This window comes from Zootoca vivipara, chromosome 5 (genome assembly GCF_963506605.1).
Source record: "Zootoca vivipara chromosome 5, rZooViv1.1, whole genome shotgun sequence".
Lineage (NCBI taxonomy): Eukaryota > Metazoa > Chordata > Lepidosauria > Squamata > Lacertidae > Zootoca > Zootoca vivipara.
In genome coordinates this window covers 92,147,218-92,169,605 of record NC_083280.1, presented here as the reverse complement: position 1 = coordinate 92,169,605, position 22,388 = coordinate 92,147,218, and the positions used below count along the sequence as shown (strand labels likewise).

At 44.8% G+C, this 22,388-nt stretch overlaps 1 protein-coding gene across 2 annotated transcripts in view; it reads right to left on the bottom strand.

Moving 5' to 3' along the window:
* Window positions 1-22,388, bottom strand: part of SEMA3D (semaphorin 3D) — a 172,165-nt gene that overhangs the window by 43,894 nt on the left and 105,883 nt on the right. For both annotated transcript variants that reach the window (XM_035137527.2, XM_035137529.2), the window contains exons 9-11: window positions 8,051-8,165; window positions 5,727-5,796; window positions 4,287-4,431 (exon numbers count right to left, since the gene is read on the bottom strand). In XM_035137527.2, coding sequence (XP_034993418.1) covers window positions 4,287-4,431; window positions 5,727-5,796; window positions 8,051-8,165 — 330 coding nt within the window. The remainder of the gene's footprint in view (window positions 1-4,286; window positions 4,432-5,726; window positions 5,797-8,050; window positions 8,166-22,388) is intronic.

Here is a 22,388-nt window from a genome sequence, read left to right as displayed (position 1 = left end):
AGTCATCACCATAGGATGGCAACTCCATGTGAAGGTCCTAAAGTTTGACCATTATTTACCACGCCGTTCAATAAAATTTTGAGGCAAGAGTCAGAAGGCAGCAATGCATGAAAATGTTTTTTTTTAAATAAAAATAAAAATGACTGTACCAGACAGATTTCTGTTTCCTGTATTACATTTATTTGCCACCACTTTTCCAAGGCAGGCTTCTTCCAAGCGTAGATTCCTCAGCATCGAAGCATTCACAGGAGCTGCATAGCTCCAGCAAAGCGTTTGCCTTGTGTGTCTACAGACACACAACCATAGAATCATAGAATCATAGAGTTGGAAGAGACCACAAGGGCCATCCAGTCCAACCCCCTGCCTAGCAGGAAACACCATCAAAGCATTCTTGACATATGCCTGTCAAGCCTCTGCTTAAAGACCTCCAAAGAAGGAGACTCCACCACACTCCTTGGTAGCAAATTCCACTGCCGAACAGCTCTTACTGTCAGGAAGTTCTTCCTAATGTTCCCAATCACCCCCAGAATCTGTGGCAACGTGAACAACAACTGTTGTCATTTCAGGGACCCTCAAAGGGTTTTGCAGGAGAAAATCAATCTCTATAAGACTGAAAACTGACAAGAGCAAAGCTGCTTCACTTAAACCCATCTCTTATCTCAATGTCTTTCCTTGAAATTACTCATAAATTCATTTGCTATGGAAGAGAGACACCAAATTTACTTGTTTTAGGTTAAGATTTCAGTAGGAACTTGAATGTCACGTTGTTGTTGCTGTTGTTGTTGTTGTTGTTGTTGTTGTTGTTTTAAAAGATCTGATTTTTAATTCTGAGTGCCTCACCTTTCATCTTGGAGTGTTGCCTACTCTTTTGGAGAGCATAATGTACTGCCCTGATCATCTTGGCTTCTATGTTGCTAGGGAAGCTACACAAGTGGAGGAATACATCTTAATATTATGTACAGGTGAAACTCGGAAAATTAGACTATCGTCAAAAAGTGCATTTATTTCAGTAATGCAACTTATTTTTTATTTTTATTTTAATTTTTACAAATGCTTTCTTTTGGGAATTACACAGTAATAAAACAAATAGTTACAGTAATACAAAAATAAACAAAAATAACAATTGCTATTACTTTTCGTTAATTACATTCCATTTATAATTGACCCGCCTAACGACAAATAATTACAGTTACAACAAATAAAGGCTTGACATATCTTGCTTTGCATGTCTTGCATCTATCTCACATATTGGTTTCACCTTTTAAGTTGCATCACTGAAATGAATGCACTTTTCGACGATATTCTAATTTTCCGAGTTTCACCTGTATTTTGTGTTATTTAATTGTATTTTGTGCTTTTTATATTGTAATTTTATGTTGTGAACCATCCTGAGAGCTATGGATAATGGGCAGTATATAAGTTGAAGAAGAAGAGGAGGAGGAGGAGGAGGAGGAGGAGGAGGAGGAGGAGGAGGAGGAGGAGGAGGGAGGGAGGGAGGGAGGGAGGGAGGGAGGGAGGGAGGGAGGGAGGGAAAGAAGGAACCAATGATGATTATGAAGAAGGGAGGGGTCCATCTTTGACTGCATGCTCACCAAAACCAAACTTCCCTGCACAGAGAAAAATAGTGCGTTGTCAATAAGGCTCAGGTGAAGCGCTCCCCCAGATACCCTCGCTTTTTTTAGTGCAAGCTTCTACTACAATGATGCAGTCCAGGGAAGGTTCTTGATTCTGCTGAATGTATATATTTGCTGTGTCGAAAAAAGCAGGGCGTGTGCAACCAAGAAAATCAGAGGAATGTAAGAAAATCAAGCTTGCACTAACTCTGCTGATTTTTAGTCACAAGAGGGATGGTAATACTCATATGGAAAACAGTCAGGAAGCAAACTGGTCAAGAACCAAACTCCCCCCGCCCTGCCCCCGCCAAAAAGAAATATTTTCATAAAAGAGGGTTGGCCTCTCCTGGCTGATGCCTGATCCTGAGCTGAGCCAAACTGTTAGTTCAGGTGGCAAGTGGAATCAGCTAGAACTCTGTTTGACGCTTGCTCTGCACCCTCTGCTACGGTTTGCCGTATCATTTTCCCTCCAACGCATTTGCGCTGTTGACAGTAAGAAAAACTAGGAAAGAGAAGTTTGAGAATTACAGGGATGGAGAGAAGAAAAGAAGATGGCTAAATGACCTCCCGTTGGCATCACTTGCTAAATAACTAGCAAGCATGAAACGCGACAAGATTTACAATGTTCGGAAAACCTGCTATGTAATCAGCAATGATTCATATTGTAGAAAAATAAAAACTCAGAGTGCATTTGGGCTGGTTGAAGGGGAGGCTTGTTCAACAAAAACATACAAACAGTTTTTTCAGCTGAGACAAGCCGAATACACTGAGAAGATCAGGGGAACATCTAACTGGAAACACAAACAAGACATTAACTGAGACAGGATCGAGAGCAACGTCAAAATTAGTCAAAAAGGAGAAACAAACAACTTGCAGGGAACTGGAAGGTTCAGTGGGTGGCCTTGGACCAGGCACTGCCTCCTCTCAGACTGACCTACCTCACAGGGTTGTTGTGGGGATTAAATGAAGTGGCTGGAACCATGTGCACCGTGTTGAGAGTCTTGGAGAAGAAGGTGGAAGAGAAATGCAACAAGGGACCCCTGACCATTAGGTCCAGTCGTGGACGACTCTGGGGTTGCAGCGCTTATCTCGCTTTACTGGCCGAGGGAGCCAGCATTTGTCCACAGACAGCTTCCAGGTCATGTGGCCAACACGACTAAGCCACTTCTGGCGAACCAGAGCAGCGCACGGAAACACCGTTTACCTTCCCACTGTAGCAGTACCTATTTATCTCCTTGCACTGGTGTGCTTTCGAACTGCTAGGTTGGCAGGAGCTGGGACTGAGCAACGGGGGGAGCTCACCCCATCACAGGGATTCAAAGCACCAATCTTCTGATCGGCAAGCCCTAGGCTCTGTGGTTTAGACCACAGCACCACCCGTGTCCCAATGCAACAAATAAATGACAATGCCTGCAGCCTTCCTAGATATGTCGCACACGCACACAAAAATCAAAAGGAGGTTGTCATAAAAGCAGGAAATTCTGACTGAGTACACCTGACACCTTGGCAGCCTGCCATCTTCTTCCCCTGTCTGATGAGAAGCCTGAAGGATTCCACATTCCCCCAAAGGAGGTCTAAATCTCCCAGCATGCCTGTGACATTAATCATGTCCACTCCTGCCAAGGTGAAAGGGGTGTGAGTCACACCATGTCCCCACCTGGCAGGCCGGGACACGCATTCCCTCAGGTGTCCTGGATAGGCGTGTGATGCTCACCCAAGGAAGTGGAGCCAACCTTTTGCTCCCATCAGCTCCCTCTTCTCCTGCCCCAGAGAAGTCTAGGGGCCTCGTAGCCGGCTGGTGGGGAAAGGCAGTGTTGAAATGTGCTTCAGGTTTTGTTTTGTTTGTGCACAAAGCACTGATCCTTTATGCATATAGGCATCCACACATCCCTTTCAAAGGTGAACAAAATGATGTTCTTGTTTTTTTTCATTTCCAAGGTAAACTTTGGAACTAAGTCACAATGTGTTTAATGAGCCTTTGTCCCAAGTGACAGTGAACAGCCCGAGCCTTTGAAATAGCTGTCAACTGTACACAAATGTGGAGCTTTTAACAACTCAATATCTAGAAGTTTTCCTTGTACTAAGCATAACTCTTTTCTTCCCATTACTGACATATTCATTACCATATCTTTTTTTAAAAAGCCAGCCACTATTTACTTATGATGTTCCGAAACTATTTAGACCAAAAGGGGGTCAAATTTAATGGCCGCATCTAAAGAAAATATCATAAATAGAGACAGTAAAAACAAAACGGAACCGCAAGATTTAAGGCACATACGCTCATAATTTAATGTTTGACAAAGCAAAGCATTATTCCAGGGCATGAAGTGCTGACGGCTCGGAGGCAATCCCCGCCAACTCGCGGAAATGCAGCCAAAGATTAGAAAAGCAGAATTTGAGAGACAATCAGGAAATAAGCAGTTTGGCAACAGCTGTCTCAGAGAACGGAAGAAGGGCATATACAAAAGAAAAAGAGGGGGAAAGATAGCATCAGAAACTGTCAACATGAGGAAAGGGATGATGGGAGAAATTAAAGCATCCTGGAAGGACAATATATCTGTTGGAAGCCGCCCAGAGTGGCTGGGGCAACCCAAGCAGATGAGCATGGTTCTACTACTACATTATTTGTCCAGGCATATAATATAAGCCATATTGCAAAAACATGACACCTACCGTCCCAGGCCTGGGATATGGAATCCTCCCATCGTATTGCACCCAGCGGTGGTCCGCACTTTCCTTGTGGGCATAATGTCCATTGAAAACAGCTCGGATATCGGCCATGCTGTACACACAAACAGCGGAACCCTTGAATACAGAGCTGCAAAAACAGAAGCAAGTCGTGAGTGCAGCGTACTCAGCTCAGCACCTGAAAACAACCGCTAACTTCAAGATCAACGTCTCAAACTTTTAAAGCGAACAATTCCTTCTTTTTTGCATGATAACAACAAATAAGTGAGTGCATTGGGGACTTTTTGGTGGGTGAAAACTACATGCTCCATCATTTGCATATAATAGGAAATAAACCAGATCAAACTGGTCAAATTCAATATGCTCACCGATATTTACAAAGTTTAGAAAAATCACCACTGCTTTCAAAGACAATTTAGATACACATGTGAAAGACTTTCCTGTTTGCTTTTACTGGAAAGGGGAGGAAGAATCTTGAAGAACAAACAAAGTTTTCTTTCATGGTCCCCAAACCTCTGCAACATGCAGGACATCTGTGGCGGGAAGAACATAAGGTTCCTTGGTAGATAAATTGACATGGCAAGGTTTCCCATAGGGTAGGAAGCTACAAGTCATTAACTTAAAAGAATTATAGTGCAGAATCCACTGACTGTCTCTAGATTATCATGTACAGTGGACTTCATAATTAGGATTATAAAACTGAAACTAGGGTCAGGAACTAGCAGGCCCTGGACTAAATCCGCCTGTTTCCATTCCCTATTGCCAATTCTAAAGAGAAAAGAGGGACAGGGATGAAATGCCTGGGGAGAACCTCCATTTCGCACCAAGTCTTTTTGTCAAAGTGACCCTCCCTCAAAAATAGTTGCTGACCTGTGGTTTGAAGTAAGAATCTACCAAGCACAGTTCCCATTGAAGTTGGAATGTGATGGTTGGTGGGCTCTGCTGAAGGCCTGACATACTGGCTTGTAACCCTTGCAGAGTTTTGTTTAAATCTTGAAGAACAGAAGGGATTCCATGCTAAATGAAACGCTGGGCTTGGATATCAGCCATATGTTATGTTTGCATCTTGCCTTCCCTGCAAGAGCTCAAAAGTGCATTTTGCCTCAAAGCACGACAGTGAGATCTATCAGGCGAAGAGAACGTGCTTTGGCCAAGCCTAATAGCTGGACCTTGGACTTGAACCTTGATCTCCCACATCTGAGCCCAGCATTTCATCTGCCACACCAACTGGCTCTCACCGGGGGGCACTGAGAAAACCACAATTTCTCTGCCTGCGCTTACCTCCTAAGGTGGTTGCAAAAAGGCAAAATAATATTTACTGTAATCCAATCTGAGGCCTAGTATTGCATTATAAACCAGCCAGGGTCCTTCAAGACGCTCCATTTTAGTTTGTGCACAGGTTTGGTCTCCAGAAGCAAAGCATACCTGGTGGTAGTGAAGACACCATAAACCATAGGATTTCTTTCATCTCTTGTAGAAAGTAAGAACACGTCTTCTGCAATGGAGAATATGTTGCTTTTAAAGTTAAGTATGTAGGTATTTTCTTACTTATATGCATTTTTCAAATTTGCAAACTTTTGGCTGACCCCTGGCAATAAAGCAATGGCTCTCACTTTTTAGTTTCTATTGTTGCTTAGGCATTTACTTTTTTCCAGATCCTAATTATAAGTATGGCTCACTAATACACTCCAAACCCATAACTGCAAATACTATACATGTGGTAAGGCTCTGTGCCTGCCCTTCCATACAGAATATAACATGTGGCAAGATGTTGCACATGGATAATAATAATAATAATAATAATAATAATAATAATAATAATAATTTATAATTTATTATTTATTATTTATACCCCGCCCATCTGGCTGGGTTTCCCCAGCCCCTCTGGGCGGCTTCCAACAGAAAAATAAAACACAGTAATCTATTACCGTAAACATTAAAAGCCTCCCTGAACAGGGCTGCCTTCAGATGTCTTCTAAAAGTCTGGTAGTTGTTTTCCTCTTTGACATCTGTTGGGAGGGTGTTCCACAGGGTGGGCGCCACCACCGAGAAGGCCCAATTCCTGCAATCTCCTTTTGTCAAAAAGGAGAGTATGGGAGCCAAGTACAGTAGCTACATGCAGAGTGTGTATCTTGTGGTACCCTACATTACACAAATGTTGGGCAATGAATATGTGGCCCATGGCCATGTGTCCAGACACAGGCCGTGTCAACCAGTCTGCAAAAGCAGAACAAAAACAAAACAAATCCCTGAAATAAAAGCTATCAAATTTGTAAATATCAGTCCATGTCCGAAGTCCTGAAAGGGCTGCATGCTTATGCTTGTACCATCACAGGCACCCAGCTTAAGCCATTTAAGCCACGGTTACTCTGCATGATAGAATGTTGTGATTCAGAGTTATTTTAAACTCCAGCTCATTCTCTCCACTTTGGGACTGAAAAGCTTGTAGACACAGAGTGGCTAGGTAGACATGAGGACCTGACGCAGGAACAACCACAGTGGTACCTCGGTTTAACAGTCCTGTTAAAGAACGATTCAGTTTACGAACTCCGCAAAGCCAGAAGTAGTGTCCCGGTTTGTGAACTTTACCTCGGTCGAAGAACAGAATCCAAATGGTGGAAGGGCACTGGCTGCAGGAGGCATCATTAGGGAAAGCGTGCCTCTGTTTAAGAATGGTTTTGGTTTAAGAACGGACTTCTAGAATGGATCAGCTTCATAAACTGAGGTACCACTGCATTTTCCTTCCTTCTTTTGCACTGCGCCACACAATGTACCCAGTTCTGCGTCACTAAAGTGGTTTCCAATGTCTACGATTGCAGGCATCGGGTAGATGTTTCCATGTTGGAATGCTCCCCCACAGCACTCCCCTCCCTTCATATAGAAAGCTAGCATATAGGAGGAAAGGGTTCCAGCCTAGCCTTTTGCTTTGCATCCTGTTATCCAATGTGCAAGGTTTTCGTTTCTTAAAACGCCCATGTTATTCACTCATGTGAGCCCCCACCTGCCATCCAGGTTGTGTTTCTAAGCACAAGTCATAAACAAATATATTCTCTGGGTTTGTTGTGTGCTGTTTGCTTTCCCTGTACAAAGCAATACAGACACCAAGGCTTCGTTTACCTGTCCAGGCATGGTTGCCACCACTTGGCTATTACTCACATGCTGTTACAATTAATAGGAGCAAAAGTGTTTGCTCACCCACGGGATTCTTGTTTGCAGAGCTTTGGATAGCATGTTATGCAGGTGCCCCAAAGGGCTGTTCTTACTTGGCTGTCATGAGGAACCACGTGGGTGGAAATTTTTGCATTTAGTAAGATTGGGGTGCAAAGAGCAGAAGAAGAGGCAGCCAATGCAGGACCCAGCGGCATGTCTAAAGGGAGGCCAGAACTTTGGCTTGGTACTCTCTAGAGATACTTTATGATAACAAAACCTGCTTGCAGGGGTCGCCTTGGATACTGTGCCGCAAAAAGTCCCCTAAACATCAGGGGGCTATTAGTTGACCTCCACAGAGAAAGATTGCGATTGCACTGTACACATTTTTGTTCCATATTGTCTGTCTACGTTGCAGCCGAGCCCATTTTTGGGACAATTTGGGAAGCGAAGGTTTAAAGAAATTTTCCTGAACGCCCCACATGTCCCCAGTAGCAGCTACTTTCAAATGAAGAAAATGGGTTTATAGAGTCTTGATCTTCTGTGATTAAAGGAGGGATGGGGGGGGGGAGAGACAACCACTAAAGCTGAAATTCACTTACGTAGCTCGTCAAAATGCGTGGCTGCTCCCTCTGGGCCTGGGATTGAGCAAATGAGCCTGGCTTTCAGGAACGTGGTCCACTTGTTTATCAGACTGCGTTGGCCTCCCATGTCGTTCTGATGGAAAAGAAAGAGTGACATTTAATTTCTGCTGGAAAGAAAGGAAGATTTTTACCTAAACAGCTTGAAAAGGCGCAACATGCCTGTTTTTCAGAAAGAAAGAAAACTCCTTGGCTGGGGGGGGGGGGAAGAGAGAGAGAGTTATGAAAATGAAGAGATGCTATAGCATTATCTGCACTGGATTGGAGCAGAATACTTAGCTGCAGGAGATTTTAACAAGCTGAGCAGCCATTTGTGGGCGGGTCTCCCCCACCACTCTGGGCGGCTTCCAACACACATCAAAATACATTAAAATATCACAGGCAAAAACTTCCCTAAACAGGGCTGCCTTTAGGTATTTTCTAAATGTCAGGTAGTTGTTTATCTCTTTGACCTCTGATTGGAGGGCGTTCCACAGGGCGGGTGCCACTACCGAGGAGGCCCTCTGCCTGGTTCCCTGTAGCTTTGCTTCTCACAGTGAGGGAACCGCCAGAAGGCCCTCGGCACTGGACCTCAGTGTCTGGGCAGAACGATGGGGGTGGAGATGCTCCTTCAGGTATACAGGACCGAGGCCGTTTAGGGCTTTAAAGGTCAGCGCCAACACTTTGAATTGTGCTTGGAAACGTACTGGGAGCCAATGTAGATCCAGTCTAACATAGGTAGACTCAACTCATACAACTAGCATGCCTCATAAAATCCTGGTAGCACCTATGCAATGAATCTTTGGATGGTTTTTGAGTAGAACCTATATGGCCATCTGTCATGGATGCTTGAGCCAAGATTCCTGCACTGCAGGGGGTTGGACTAGATGACCCCTGGGGATACCTTCCAACTCTATGAGTCTATGAATAGCAGCACCAGAAAAGAATATATGAAGAGCAGGGGGTGAGAAGGAGTAAACAAAATATCTGATTGGAGGTGAGCTTTGTACCAACAGGATCAACTGGATCTCAGGCATTCCTTGCGATAGTACCTCTATTTGGAATGAACTTCTCAAAGGAGGACACCTGGCTGACCTTGCAACTTTTTATATATTGGAGTCCAACAATTTATTGGAGTCCAACAATGCCTGGTGGACCACAGGTTAGGCACACCAGCTCCAGACAATTGAACACAGATGCTGAACAACTGCATGTTGTATGAACAAGAGTTGTCTGGGATATGATTTTCATAACTTCATTTTTTCATCTCAGTTCCGTTCTTTAGTTCTTCCCCTTTCCAATGGTGTCTATGCCCTGGACAGCTGATAGAAAACTAAAGGTCCTCAATCGAATGCAGGGGACAGCCTTGGGCTGATGAGTTGATAATCTGCCTTTGTGCACCTTCTACAAAAAGTACATTTGGCCACAATGAATTCAGGCTATAGGGCTCTTAGTTGTCTTTACAATGAACCTCATTATATTGCTAGATAAAGCCCTTAAGGGTTTTCATTTCACTACAGATAACAATTTAATTAGCACCTACTGCTTAGTAGTCTCTTAAACTGTAAGGAAACCCCAGCGCTCCGCCTACAAGTGACTCCTTCCAAGGAACAGGAAAGTACCTATCAAAACTCTGCTATTCACTTGTGCCTGGGTGTTAGAAGCACGTACAGGAAGGCTGCCAAATGCGAGGGAGATATTTAAGCTTGGTCAATTACAGTAAAACTATAGTCACATGGAAAATCTGAACTGACTTTTTCGGGAGGGGAAGGGAAAGGTAATTAAGAAATTCAGGGCAATTATATGCTAGGAAGACAATGTAACAGTTCACCATTTCTCTGATCACGGTCATATTTGGCAACAAGAACTGGAATAATGGCACAGAGCTGCCTAAGAAAAACACACCACTTTCAGAAACATCCTATTTTAACATTTTAACAGTCCCAAGCTGAAGCAAGTATTGCATCCATCAGCGCCTCCAATGAAATTTAGAATCACATGGCTGGAAAGAGAAGCGCATGTGACTGGAATTCCTTGTTTCTTTATATCTGGTTATCATAAATTTGGGGTGGGGGCCTTTTCCAGCCTTTGGACACATTCGATTCCCCCATGGACAAAACGTGTGGCACTGGTGGGCCCAGAGGGGGAAAGGGGCAGGGAGACAAAAGGGGGCAGAACAATGGAAGGTGCGACTCTGTCTTTCGTAGAGAAGGCTAGATTCCAGCCACGTGAAAGCCATAGCAAGCAAGATAAAGGTTAAAAACAAGGTCCACATACCTGCCAAGTTGCTGTCGGAGAAATAAGGGACCGGGCCGGAAGTAGCAGACCGGAAGTAGCACTGCCACCATTTTGGAACGGGGCGGAGCATGCTCAGAAGTGACTTTTGATGCTGCTTTGCCCAGTTCCAAAATGGTCGCCACGCCAGAAGTCACACTGCAGTCATTTTGGAACTGGGCAGAGCAGCATCAAAAGTCGCTTCTGAGCATGCTCCACCCGGTTCCAAAATGGCCGTCGCGCCAGAATAAACCAGGGAGGGGGGAAATCCGTTTTTTTCCAGCTAGGAACAGCTGGAAAAACGGGGATTTCCCGGGGAATACGGGAGACTTGGCAGCTATGGGTCCAGGCTGGGCGAAAGCACTTGAGGAGGCCTCGGAGCAAGACCAATGGGGGCTGTGGCCTGTGAATTCACAGAGTGGATTGAGGATTGGACAGAGAAATCGTCATGCATTTTCTTCTTCACAAAACCAGCAAAACGTCCTCAGGCAGGAGTTTTCTGTATGTGGGAATATGGCGCCATGTGCACTATACATTTAAAGCAGCATCACACCACTTAAACAGTCATGGCTTCCCCCAAAGAGTCCTGGGAACTGAGAGCTGTGAGGAGACCCCTTCACAGAGTTCCCTAGGAAAAGGGAAGGACTGTTAAACCATTAGTTCACCAGCCCTCTGGACAAGGGAATGTCTCCCTGTCAGGAAGTGGTACAGGCAGGGTCAGCCTAAGGCATTTTGGCACCTGAAGGTAAAGGTAAAGGGACCCCTGACCATTAGGTCCATTCGTGACCGACTCTGGGGTTGCACGCTCATCTCGCATTATTGGCCGAGGGAGCCGACGTATAGCTTCCAGGTCATGTGACCAGCATGACAAAGCCGCTTCTGGCAAACCAGAGCAGCACATGGAAACGCCATTTACCTTCCCGCTGTAGCGGTTCCTATTTATCTACTTGCACTTTGATGTACTTTCGAACTGCTAGGTTGGCAGGAGCTGGGACCAAGCAACGGGAGCTCACCCTGTCACAGGGATTCGAACCGCCAACCTTCTGATCAGCAAGCCCTAGGCTCAGTGGTTTAACCACAGCGCCACCTGGGTCCCTGAAACAAACCACAAAATGGCGTCTCCCTCCTGCCTGCCTGGAGAGAGCTTTCCACAAACAGGGAGCCACTGTGGAAATGGCCTGTCCTTGTGTTGCCACCCTCTGGCAACACAAGGACAGGCCATTTCTGAGGAAGCACACAGGGAAGGGCTTTGGAGGATGATTGCAGGATTTGGTCAGTTCCTTTGGGGAGAGGCAGTCCTTGACATACTGCGGTCCTGAAACCATTACATGCTAATGCCAGGTCAATACGGGTGTTCAGGGGCAGTTTGTTTTCAAAGACCTTGACGCTCAAAAGGAAAGGTGAGCATGTACCTAATTCAACACTAGAAATGGAGAAGGCTTTGCTAATCCCCCTTCTCAGCAGGAATCACACTTTGAGCAACTGCTGCTCCTGAGAAAATGAAAGCAAATTGTGATGGCTTCAGCCATTTGTTGCCCTCCAAGATGGAGTCTGGGGTTCCAAACATATTATTATTATTTTTTATTATTATTATTTTTTATTTATACCCCGCCCATCTGGCTGGGTTTTCCCCACCACTCTGGGCAGCTTCCAACAAAAACCAAAATACATTAAAATATCACAGATTAAAAACTTCCCTAAACAGAGCTGCCTTTAGGTGTTTTCTAAATGTTAGGTAGTTGTTTATCTCCTTGACCTCCGATGGGAGGGCGTTCCACAGGGTGGGCGCCACTACCGAAAAGGCTCTCTGCCTGGTTCCCTGTAGCTTCGCTTCTCGCAGTGAGGGAACCGCCAGAAGGCCTTCAACATAACCTGAAGGATGTGCTGATGCCATGCTTGGCTAGACTAGCTCGTCCTATTGGCTAACAGGAGAAATAAAGGTATCAGAGAATGCAGATGGGAGGCCTACTAGTCAATTATCAATATGAAACAGATGCTTTCCATGTTAATCTTAGGCATTCATTTGAATCTTCCACACAGTACTTTTGGAACTGGGAGGCACATTCTGTAGAAGCAGCTAGAGAGGAGCAATAGACATTTCCTCTCCCCCTGTGTGCCCCACAGCAATATGTGCATTGTACAATGCCAGTGGGAGATATGTGTCTGTCTCCCACTTGAGTATGATCTACAAATGTAGGTAGAAGAAAAAAGAACGTATTTTGCTTCATCTTCATTGAGGCCCATGCACTCCACACCAGCCAGGTATCATAAGTAAGCTGTAGTGCACAGAACACAGCATGCAGACTTTGCAATTCACAACCGCAGAAGAGAACAGATGCCAAGGGGGGGGGGGATTAAGAGAACATCTGCAGCTTGCCATTCCTAAATATTACTGTAAGTAAAAATGACACACGTCAAGAAAGAACAGCTGAATGCATAGGAAGTTTTCTGGACATCAATCAAGCTGGAGGACATTGAGAAATGCAAATGCATTGCAGTTTAAAAAGTAATAATTACAGAGAGTAGCTGTGTAAGTCAAACCAGACAACATGTGGAATTTGAAGAAGTTGCTTATTAATTAGTGCCTGCAGCAAGTTATGCAAAAAGCATCTATCAAAGGAAATTCCTGGCAAGAACAGCAGGAAATAAATGAAAATCAAAGAAAGAAAGAAGCTCTTGAGTTCTCCTTGTGTATGTAAGGAGAGAGCTGATATTACTGGCAAAAAGAAATACACCCCTTCACAGACACACACACACACACACACACACAGAGAGAGAGAGAGAGAGAGAGAGAGAGAGAGAGAGAGAGAGAGAGAGAGCTACAATAGGTTGCATTAGAGAAAACTCTCTGGTCACTTTTAATAAATTCCCTGAGCTATTCTATCCTGAAATGGACAAAGATGTTCTAATTTTCTCAGCCCCGTGAGCTTATTTACTTTAAATGCATCATTACATTTGTGGTTTCCCAGTAAAACAGTACTTTGCCTCAGTAAATCCATCATTGCTCACAATGCTTGCCTGTAAGAAAACCGAGTCCCTGCCACAAGGTTCAAGTGTGAATTGTGAACAGGATGAGCTGTTTAAATAGTTGCTGTTATTACTGTATTGACCAGCAGCAAGAGACCATTTTGTGCAGATATAAAGACAAGATTTAAAGAGAGTCATTGACCACCATAAGCTGTGGCAGGGGAATCTATTTGCCCAGAGTTCATTATGAGATTGACTACTCCACCAGGACAAATTGTGAATTCTTTTGGACATTTCCTAAAAACCTAGCAGCCAACATCCAGAGACATAAAAAAATGAGAGAACTGCTCTGCTCTTCCTAATACATTGTTAGACTGGCATCCTTTTTTTGAACCAGAAGAATGTGCAATCCAAACTGTATTACCAACATGGGGGAAAAGCATCGTTACTTTAATGTTACTGTTAGCATGTAACCCTTTAATGTGTTAATATGTTTCTGTGTGATGTGGCTGGGAATACTAGGATACTGCCTCAATTTTGACAACAATTTTGATGTGGTCATGGGCAGGGGGGGGGCAGGGCCAGCCCAGCCATAAGGTGGACTGAAGCTGCTACCTCAGGCAGCAGGATCCCACGGGGGATGAACAGAGAGATCTTGTAAAAGTTCAGTGAGATCTTGCGCAATCTCTCCAGAAGCTGCTGCCCTGTGACCGTGGTAAACGAGACTTTGACGGTAGGGCTGGCACCTTTGCCGGAGGTGGCAAAACAGGACAGGCCACCCCTGGAGGGTGGCAAATTTGGGATGGAGCAGCTGAAGTGTAGGTGCTTGGTCTCCACCCTCCTTCTCGACCTCTCCACTCCTCAGAAGTGCCTGCTTCATTCTTTGTTGGGCTCCCTAGTTCAGCAGTGCAGGTTGATCCAAAATTAGACCATGCTCATCCATTTCTTTATTATGAGTGAGGGGGGGCAGGTACCACTGACATCTGGGTGGGTGATCTAAGTCTTCTTCTTCTTTGGCGATCAATCGTAGCCGAGTAAGATTGTCTTCCATAAACACAGTTTTAACAGTGAGTCCGCAAGTGATTGTGGAGGCCAATTCTGGACCCACACATCCTTCCACAGTGGGGACATAGGTTTCCAGGCGGGAGTTGATCACGGTGCGGATTTGCCAAGCGTGCCTTCCTCTTAGCACGTTTCTCCCTTGTGTTCGAGTGTCTTCAGGTCAGTGTTTCCCAGTTGTCAGTGTTTATACTACATTTTTTTAGATTTGCCTTGAGACAGTCTTTAAACCTCTTTTGTTGACCACCAGCATTTACGCTTTCCATTTTTAAGTTTGGAATAGAGTAGTTGCTTTGGAAGACGATCATCAGGCATCTAAGTGAGACTGACCTAACTCTGGAATGCCTCAGAGCAGAACAAGGCAACGCTGCAGGGTCAGGCAGTGGGTGTCACCATGGACCTCAGAAATTCCACCTCCTTCAAAAGAAAACCTGTTGACCCCGGGGTGGGCTTAGAGGGTCTGCATTCGGTGTTGGGTGAGAGAGACAAATGGAAATGCTATTGGAGTTCTCACCACCACATGGGAGCCAATGAGAGCCAACAATTATCAACCCAGGAGCAATGTCCATGGGGCTGCCTTAATGGGAGACCCAGTCTAACACATTGAATGGGGCATACTCTTGATGTAGCCTTTGCCATGAATGATGTGAGGGGTGGCCTGAAGACAAGAGGGTACAGTCCCCCCCCCTCCATCATGGTCTGGATTGGTGGGTGTAATTCCCATTTGGTGGGTGTCAAGATCATTCGTAGGCTTATTTTTGCTCTTCATTTCATTGGACTTCATCAAGGAGCCTGGTGGATTCAGTCTTATATTCCGGTACAACGGCGCTCTTCTCTTACTTTCTCCATTCCTCTATGACTCACAGAGATCGTTCTAAATTGCGCGCTTGGACTTCCTAATTTGAAATCACTCCAAAAATAATTCAGGGGAGGAAAACTTCCGGATATGATGTGAAAATATTTTCTAACTCAGGAGTCAGGTTTTCCACGGCTAACCCCATAATTCGGCACATCTGATGTGAGAAAATTACAGCTCTAAAAAAGTAATGGGAAGTCTGCAAGGCTGGCCAGCAATGGGAGCTAAAATAATCTCCCACACATAGTTCAAACAAAAGCTGCTTCCAGAGCTGATGTGGTTCACTCATTCAACATTCCTTTCCATTTCCCTTCACTTGCTGTTTCCACTGCTGTAAAAGGTTGATGAGTGCAAGCAAAAAATTCTGTGATATGTATTTGTTTTTATACAATTTTATTTCAATTTATATTTTTTTAATGTGCAGAAGGTACAATTCCTTGAAGTTTGAACCAGTTTAGCCTTCTGGTTTAACCATCAACACCTTGCTCTAACAGTTCTCTAAAGGTAAAGGTAAAGGGACCCCTGACCATTAGGTCCAGTCGTGACCGACTCTGGGGTTGTGCGCTCATCTTGCATTATTGGCCGAGGGAGCCAGTGTACAACTTCCAGGTCATGTGGCCAGCATGACAAAGCCGCTTCTGGAGAACCAGAGCAGCACACGGAAATGCCGTTTACCTTCCCGCTGTAGCGGTCCCTATATTTCTACTTGCACTTTGACATGTTTTTGAACTGCTAGGTTGGCAGGAGCTGGGACCGAGCAATGGGAGCTCACCCCATCACAGGGATTCGAACCGCCGACCTTCTGATCAGCAAGCCCTAGGCTCTGTGGTTTAACCCACAGCGCCACCTGCTTCCCAACAGGTCTCTAGTATGAGGATTTAAGAAGGCAGTAAATTACAGAACTGGTTCAATAAACTTGTGTGTGCTTATTTCTCTGGAATCACCAGACTTCTCCTTTATGACCCATCATGGCCCACCCATAAGTCAACAAAGAGGATAAAATTTGCATAGAGGAATAGGTGTGAATTTGAGGGGGGGGGAGGTAATCTCTATGAGTTCTATCCAACCCTTTCCTGACCCAGTGGCACCCCCATATCGCCCAACAGATCTACTCCAGCAGATTTGTGGGGAGGAGAGCTTCTGGCATTCATGAGCAGGCTCAGAATACATCTGAAGGACTCAGTACGGTAATTGAGATCCGTTGCTGAAGCCCAGTAACTGCAGATTTTGGCACCATCCCTCTGTGCCATCAAAGGAGCCGTCAGACACATTATTGCATATAATCCATACAGGTAAACCCATCGGCTGCAGATGCTTGTGTTTAATCCTCCTTGAATGCATACCTTCAGCGGTGTGGCTGCTGCTGGATCCACAGTTGCTCTCAAGTTGGTCCAGATAACTGCAAAAGAGTCTGCCAACATGCCACACCCAACCTCTCGCAACTATGGGATGGCAGCATCAGCCAAGCGCATTTATGGCACAGGGATTTAAGCCTGCAAGTCCATTTCCTCTTTTAGAACCCATGGGACTTTGCAGAGCTTCCCTATTTCTGGATTGCATCCAGAGGGATAGGAACTGACTCCCCATCCATGAGCGCTAGAAACAAGCCTGCTGCAAGATTTACCAGATATTGCTGTGCACAGATTCTGCCTGGAGACTCCGCCCTCCAGACATCCATGATGGGAAAAGCAGAGCAAACCAAGTCAAGCTCTTAACATCTGGCAAATCTGCGCAAAATGTTTCCTGCTTTGGCTGTTTATGGGACAGTCGACATGGAAATGAGATCACTCCAATATCCACCTGCTTTTTTAAAAAAATTTTTTGAAATGCCATCTCTTGAAGTTCTTAAATGATAGAAAGCACTAATTTACAAGTCTGAAACTCCTTGTGACCATGTCTGCAAAAGACTGTGGGAAAGTCCAGTTTGAGAAAGGTGCTTATTTGGCAAACCCACACAAACGTTCTCTCACACAGGGCATTCCGGTTCTGGATCACCGAGCGGAGAGCAAAAATAACTAAAAATTATGCTCCCGTCTGCATATTCAGCAACATGTCTGGGCAAAAAGTCCAGGAAGCAGAAAGGCTTAAATGCTGGGAGAAATGACCAGATGCGTAAGCGGATTGAGGTTTCAAGAACCTGGAAATTACTGTGGGGGCAACACGTGTAAATCAGCAATTAATAGTGCCTGCCTAGAGTTGACAACTTGTGATTTTACAAATATCTGTTTGGTGCCTGGTTGAAGCCTGATGGGATTCTGGCACATTGAGAAAGAGACTGCTGGGTATGGGATCAAAGGTATGGGAGGGGAAAATGTGTGTGTCCATAGTGTGTTGGTATTTTTAATAGTGCAATCGTAAATAAATTTTTATATTTCCCCCCTCTTTGTATCCTCCCCCCACCCCGGCACCTGCAAAAGAATAGAAAAGAAGATTTTGGAGCAGTGGGGTTGAAAATTAATATATTGCCACCATTATGTTTAATGATATTGAAGGGAAAATGTGGCTAGCAAAGTGGGCCAGGTTAAATCACTAGCAGACCCCCATCTAGAAGTTACCAGTATAATAGCCTAAGGAAGGCAAAACAAAATGTTCTCATATGATCAAGGCCAGGACTGTTAGAAATGCAGTGATGGGCTGCAATGTTACATTCAAGATCTGTGAAGTGCACCTCAGGGGAGAGGGGGTTAGGTTTGGGTCTTTTTTGTTTTTAACTAAGCTCCAATCAAGGGGGGAAATGGGGTTAGCTACCCGCTCCCAAACAGTACTAAAGTCTAACCGAGAATACATGTGATCCTTTTCCTTGAAATGGATCACAGTGAAGTTCTGAGAACCTATCACCAAGCAGCGCTTTAAACCCTGCCATTCAGAAATGATGCTTTATTTGAATATTTGCATGCCACATGACAATACTGGAATGTCTTTGACTGATGCCAACAAGGGTATCAATATACCCTTAACAATATCAGTATCTCGTAGGATGTGACTTTGCTACAAATGCTATGGGATCATGTTTCATGTCAAGATCATTTGAGAAGACAAGCAATGTGAAGTGTAATTATTTAATTGACACAGAAATGGAAAATACCTAAATATGTATTACTGTATTGCTAACTCTGGAGAAATTCCACTGCAGTATTCTAAGGGTTTCTGAGCTCTAGCTGAGGTGATAATTAACTGCCATTTTTTTCTGCTAGCTAACACATGAGTGTTTAACCTTAGAGAGGTATTGAATTGCAAATTCGCCATTTTGAAGGGCATTGCCTTGTTTTCTTTGTTCCCAGGCTCTGTGAAAGTAAGGATGTGTAAATAGCTGTCCAGGTAAACAGGCAGGGTGCAAGCCAGAATGCAAGACTGCGGGGAAAGAAAGACCTCTGCTTCCAGGTCTGTTGAAATTATTTCATATTTTGTAAGATGCTGAGTCTATGCCTTGGACTGGCACATGTCATATGGAATTGTTTGGATGTATCATTTGATGTTTTCATTTTGTTTTGAAGACAGTTCTGCAAGTAAAGTTTTAATTAAATACAAGGGCCTTAATAATGTTTTATTTCCAAAAAGGAGTCAGTTTTCATGCATGCAGTCCCTTCAAACTACACAATATTAATATCTGCAATAGTCAATTCTGCAGACAAAAGCAAGCAAAGCTACCCAATCAATTTGGAATTTAGTAAAGCCCTGCTTGGCAACTGATCTTAAACAGGGTCCCTCATGTGTAGAATGACTAAGAGAGTGAGCAGTGCTGGCTCTCCACTGACTTATTTCCACGTGATCCAAGAAGAGCAACAGAGAAGTAGGCCGAGCTCTTCCCCTATGAACCGAAGTTTCTCCCTCCCATTGTCCTGTGCCTTGGCTTAAACATGAGTGTGAGTAGATAAGAGTGAGGTTTGACCAGACCCTCAGTCACTGTTCATGCTGGCATGCAGAGGGTCAAACCAGTCTCCCCATTTGCCTCAGCATGAGTGAAGTGAATGGGGACAGGGTGAGAACGGAGAATTACATGGAAGCACCCGCCAGGTTCAGGGCTTGACTGAGAGCCAGGAAGGGTAGGAGCCTCCACTTCCTTGATAAGCAGCTCTCAGTCTGAAGCAACAGCTCCTCTTCCAAACGCCATCCTTCCTGTCCTGGGGAAACGGGCAGAAAGTGAAATAGGCAAGAAACAGGAGGAGCTTGGACTTAGATGACCCTCAGGGTCCCCGTCAACTCTACGGTTCTGTGATTCTACGATTCCATGAGTCACCTACCCTTATTTAAATGTGCAAACACCATTCACAGGTTATGCCACCAGCTCTGTATTTGCCAGTTAAACTTGTTTTGTATTTTTTATGCCTAATCCTACCGGGAGGGGAAAACACAAAACAAAGCCAAGGCATTGGCTGCACTTCATTTGATATTAGTGGGAACATTCTAGTTTTCCCCAAGCAGACGAAGAAATGCCAGCTACTGCAGATAAGCCGCTGATAACGTCTTAAAGAAAAGAAAAGCAAAATATCAGAAATGCCACTTGTCATGACAAATTATGCATTTCAGTCCGACCGTGGATGTTGAAAGAACTTGCTCGCAATTTATAACACTATCCCCTAGGTGATATGCAGAATGAAAAATGATGCAAACAATATTAGGGGGAGGGATGCGGTTTAATGGTTCTTTTTTTTTAAAGAAAAGAAAGAAGCATGAGTCAAAATAAAACATATTAAATATATATATATATATTTTCAAAATTAGAAATGGTGAAAGAAACCCATGCAATACTACAGGACATCTGAATCCTCTAATCACTGGGTAAGATGAAAACGTTGACAGATGTTTGACCCAGAGGGAAGCATCCGTAAAGCCCTGATGTCAACTTGGTTAAGCCATTAAAGCCTTTCCCATCAATGGTTGTGCTCAGCTCTGTCCATTCTCAGACCAGGGAGCTGCCTCCCACCCACACAACTGCAAGTGATCCCCCAATCCGTTCGGCTAGAGAGGTTCGACGCAGGCAGGCCTCACTCTCAAGCTACGAGTGACAGTGTGATTGCAGCTGTACAGTGTGTGACACACACCAGAAATAAATTCATTCCATCCATCTCTAGATATGGTTAAAAACAATCCAGAAAACATCCAGAGAGGTCTCCTTCTTAATTTTTTGAAAGGGGGGAGGGACACAACAAAGGGTCTTGCAATAAAGCTGACTTATGAAGAGTCAAATCCAGTGTTTTTTTCGGGGGGGGGGACCCTAAACATTTTGTGAATCTAAGTTTGGCCTCATTGAGGGGCGGTATTTCATCGAGAGTAGCCCTAAACATTTTTAAGGGGAAAAAAGCACTGGTCAAACCTATCCTGGCCCACCTATCCTAGCATTATCTACTCTGACTGGCAGCAGCTCTCCAGACATTGATGCCAAGATCTCTCCCGTCCTCTGCTGCTTGGTCCTTTGAGGTTGCCTGGGAGGGAAACTGGGGCCATTGGCAGTACTCAGCCCTGGAGATCTGGCTCTTTCCATAGCACCTTAAAAGCAAACAGGCTGCTCAGCAACACACACTCGGTTAGCCAACACTCTGACCTTGGCCCTGGTTCTCACAGAGGTTGCAGACCTGGGTCTCAGCTGCGCCACTTCAGAAAGCAGGCAAAGGACCACGCGACTGAATGCTCAGCCAGGCAGACCATGTCGCTCCACATAAGAAACTGGATGTCAAAGAGAAGGGGTCCAGCTGTGGCTTCTTATGGGCAGGGATAGATTTTTTATTTGATAGAGAAAGCAGTTCATTGTGTGACACCCCATTCTTTTCTCTCTACTCTTTTGCAGGCCTTTTCAGGACTCACACTGTATGCAGTTGTATCTAGAACCCCTTTCAGGTGTTCATTCCAAGGCAGATACATCTTAGTGATGTTGGTGGTGATGGAGGTTCTGCAGCCATCCAGGACCACAACTTCACCTGTTCGTTGGGAGAGTTGGACAGAAATCATGCACTATGGAGATTCCCAGAGCCTGCCGTTCCTTGAGTCAGGTCAAAGCCTAACCAGTCCCAGCGCTGGACTCTGCCTCAGGGGTAGGTGACAATCCTTTGGCCTTTCTCTCTGGCTCTTGGGATGGTCTCCAGGCTACACCTTCTTCTCCTGGGCCATGCTTCTCACTGGTTCTGATCAACACCCACCTCAACCACCCTCACCTGACTAGAATGTATCCTTAAACAGCGGCAATGCCTCCTGGTGGCTCGAATGGTGGAACCATGTGTTTGTCAGAGGGCAGAAACTGCTAACCTTTCCATGGCAGGAAAGTAGCCGACTGTACAAAGCGTAAGAATCACATCCATTGCAAAACTCTGATTTCCTATGTCCTGCCCATCACTTGCAGATGCCCCCCCCCAAGGTTTTCCACAGAGGGATGTCACCCCCTGGGATGAAAAATGTTTCCCACTCTGGAGAGTCTACAGCCGATCTCTTCCCCATATCTTGAGCTTCTTTAGCTGAGCCAAGGCTTGAACTAGATACGCTACATATGCAAAGCATACACTTTGTAGCTGAGCTATAGCCTCAGCAGTAAGATCCTGGCATGGATTTGAATATGTTATTAAAATCTGTGTGACAAATTCTCTACAATCCTTATCTTGTTTTATCTTCATAAAACTACCGCTAAGGTACCCAGCCCTTTTTTTCTGGCAGAGACCCTCCATCTTTAAAAGGTCACAAAGACAGACATGGAATTGGCGAAGCGTTTCCCATCACTGCTCTTTCATAGCAGGAAGGAGGTACCAGTTAAACTCTCACCTGCCGCAGGGAGAAAAATTCCATCTGATGAAAGTGCTGACCTTAAGTTGACCTGATTTGGGCAGTGGGTATCTGGTTTGGACACAAAGCAAACCCATCGTTTTGGATTCTGAGTCTGAGTCTCAGCCAGCCTTGTGCTAGTACCATTTCCCTTCCTCTCTAACACCCCCATGAGTGGGCTGGATGCTTTTGTTTTGACTTCAGGTGAACCACAGCTTATTGTGTTGTTCAAAACTTGACAAATGGCGATTAACTATGGTTAACTGAACCTTACCACAGTTTATGAACTGTGTTTTGGATGACATAATAAACTACGGTTAATTATCAGTGGGAGTTTCTGACGTCCTCTTGGTCATCCTGGGGCACTAGAGGAGGGAGTGCAGGATTTCAAGGCTTGCTGTGAGTGGACTTGGCTAG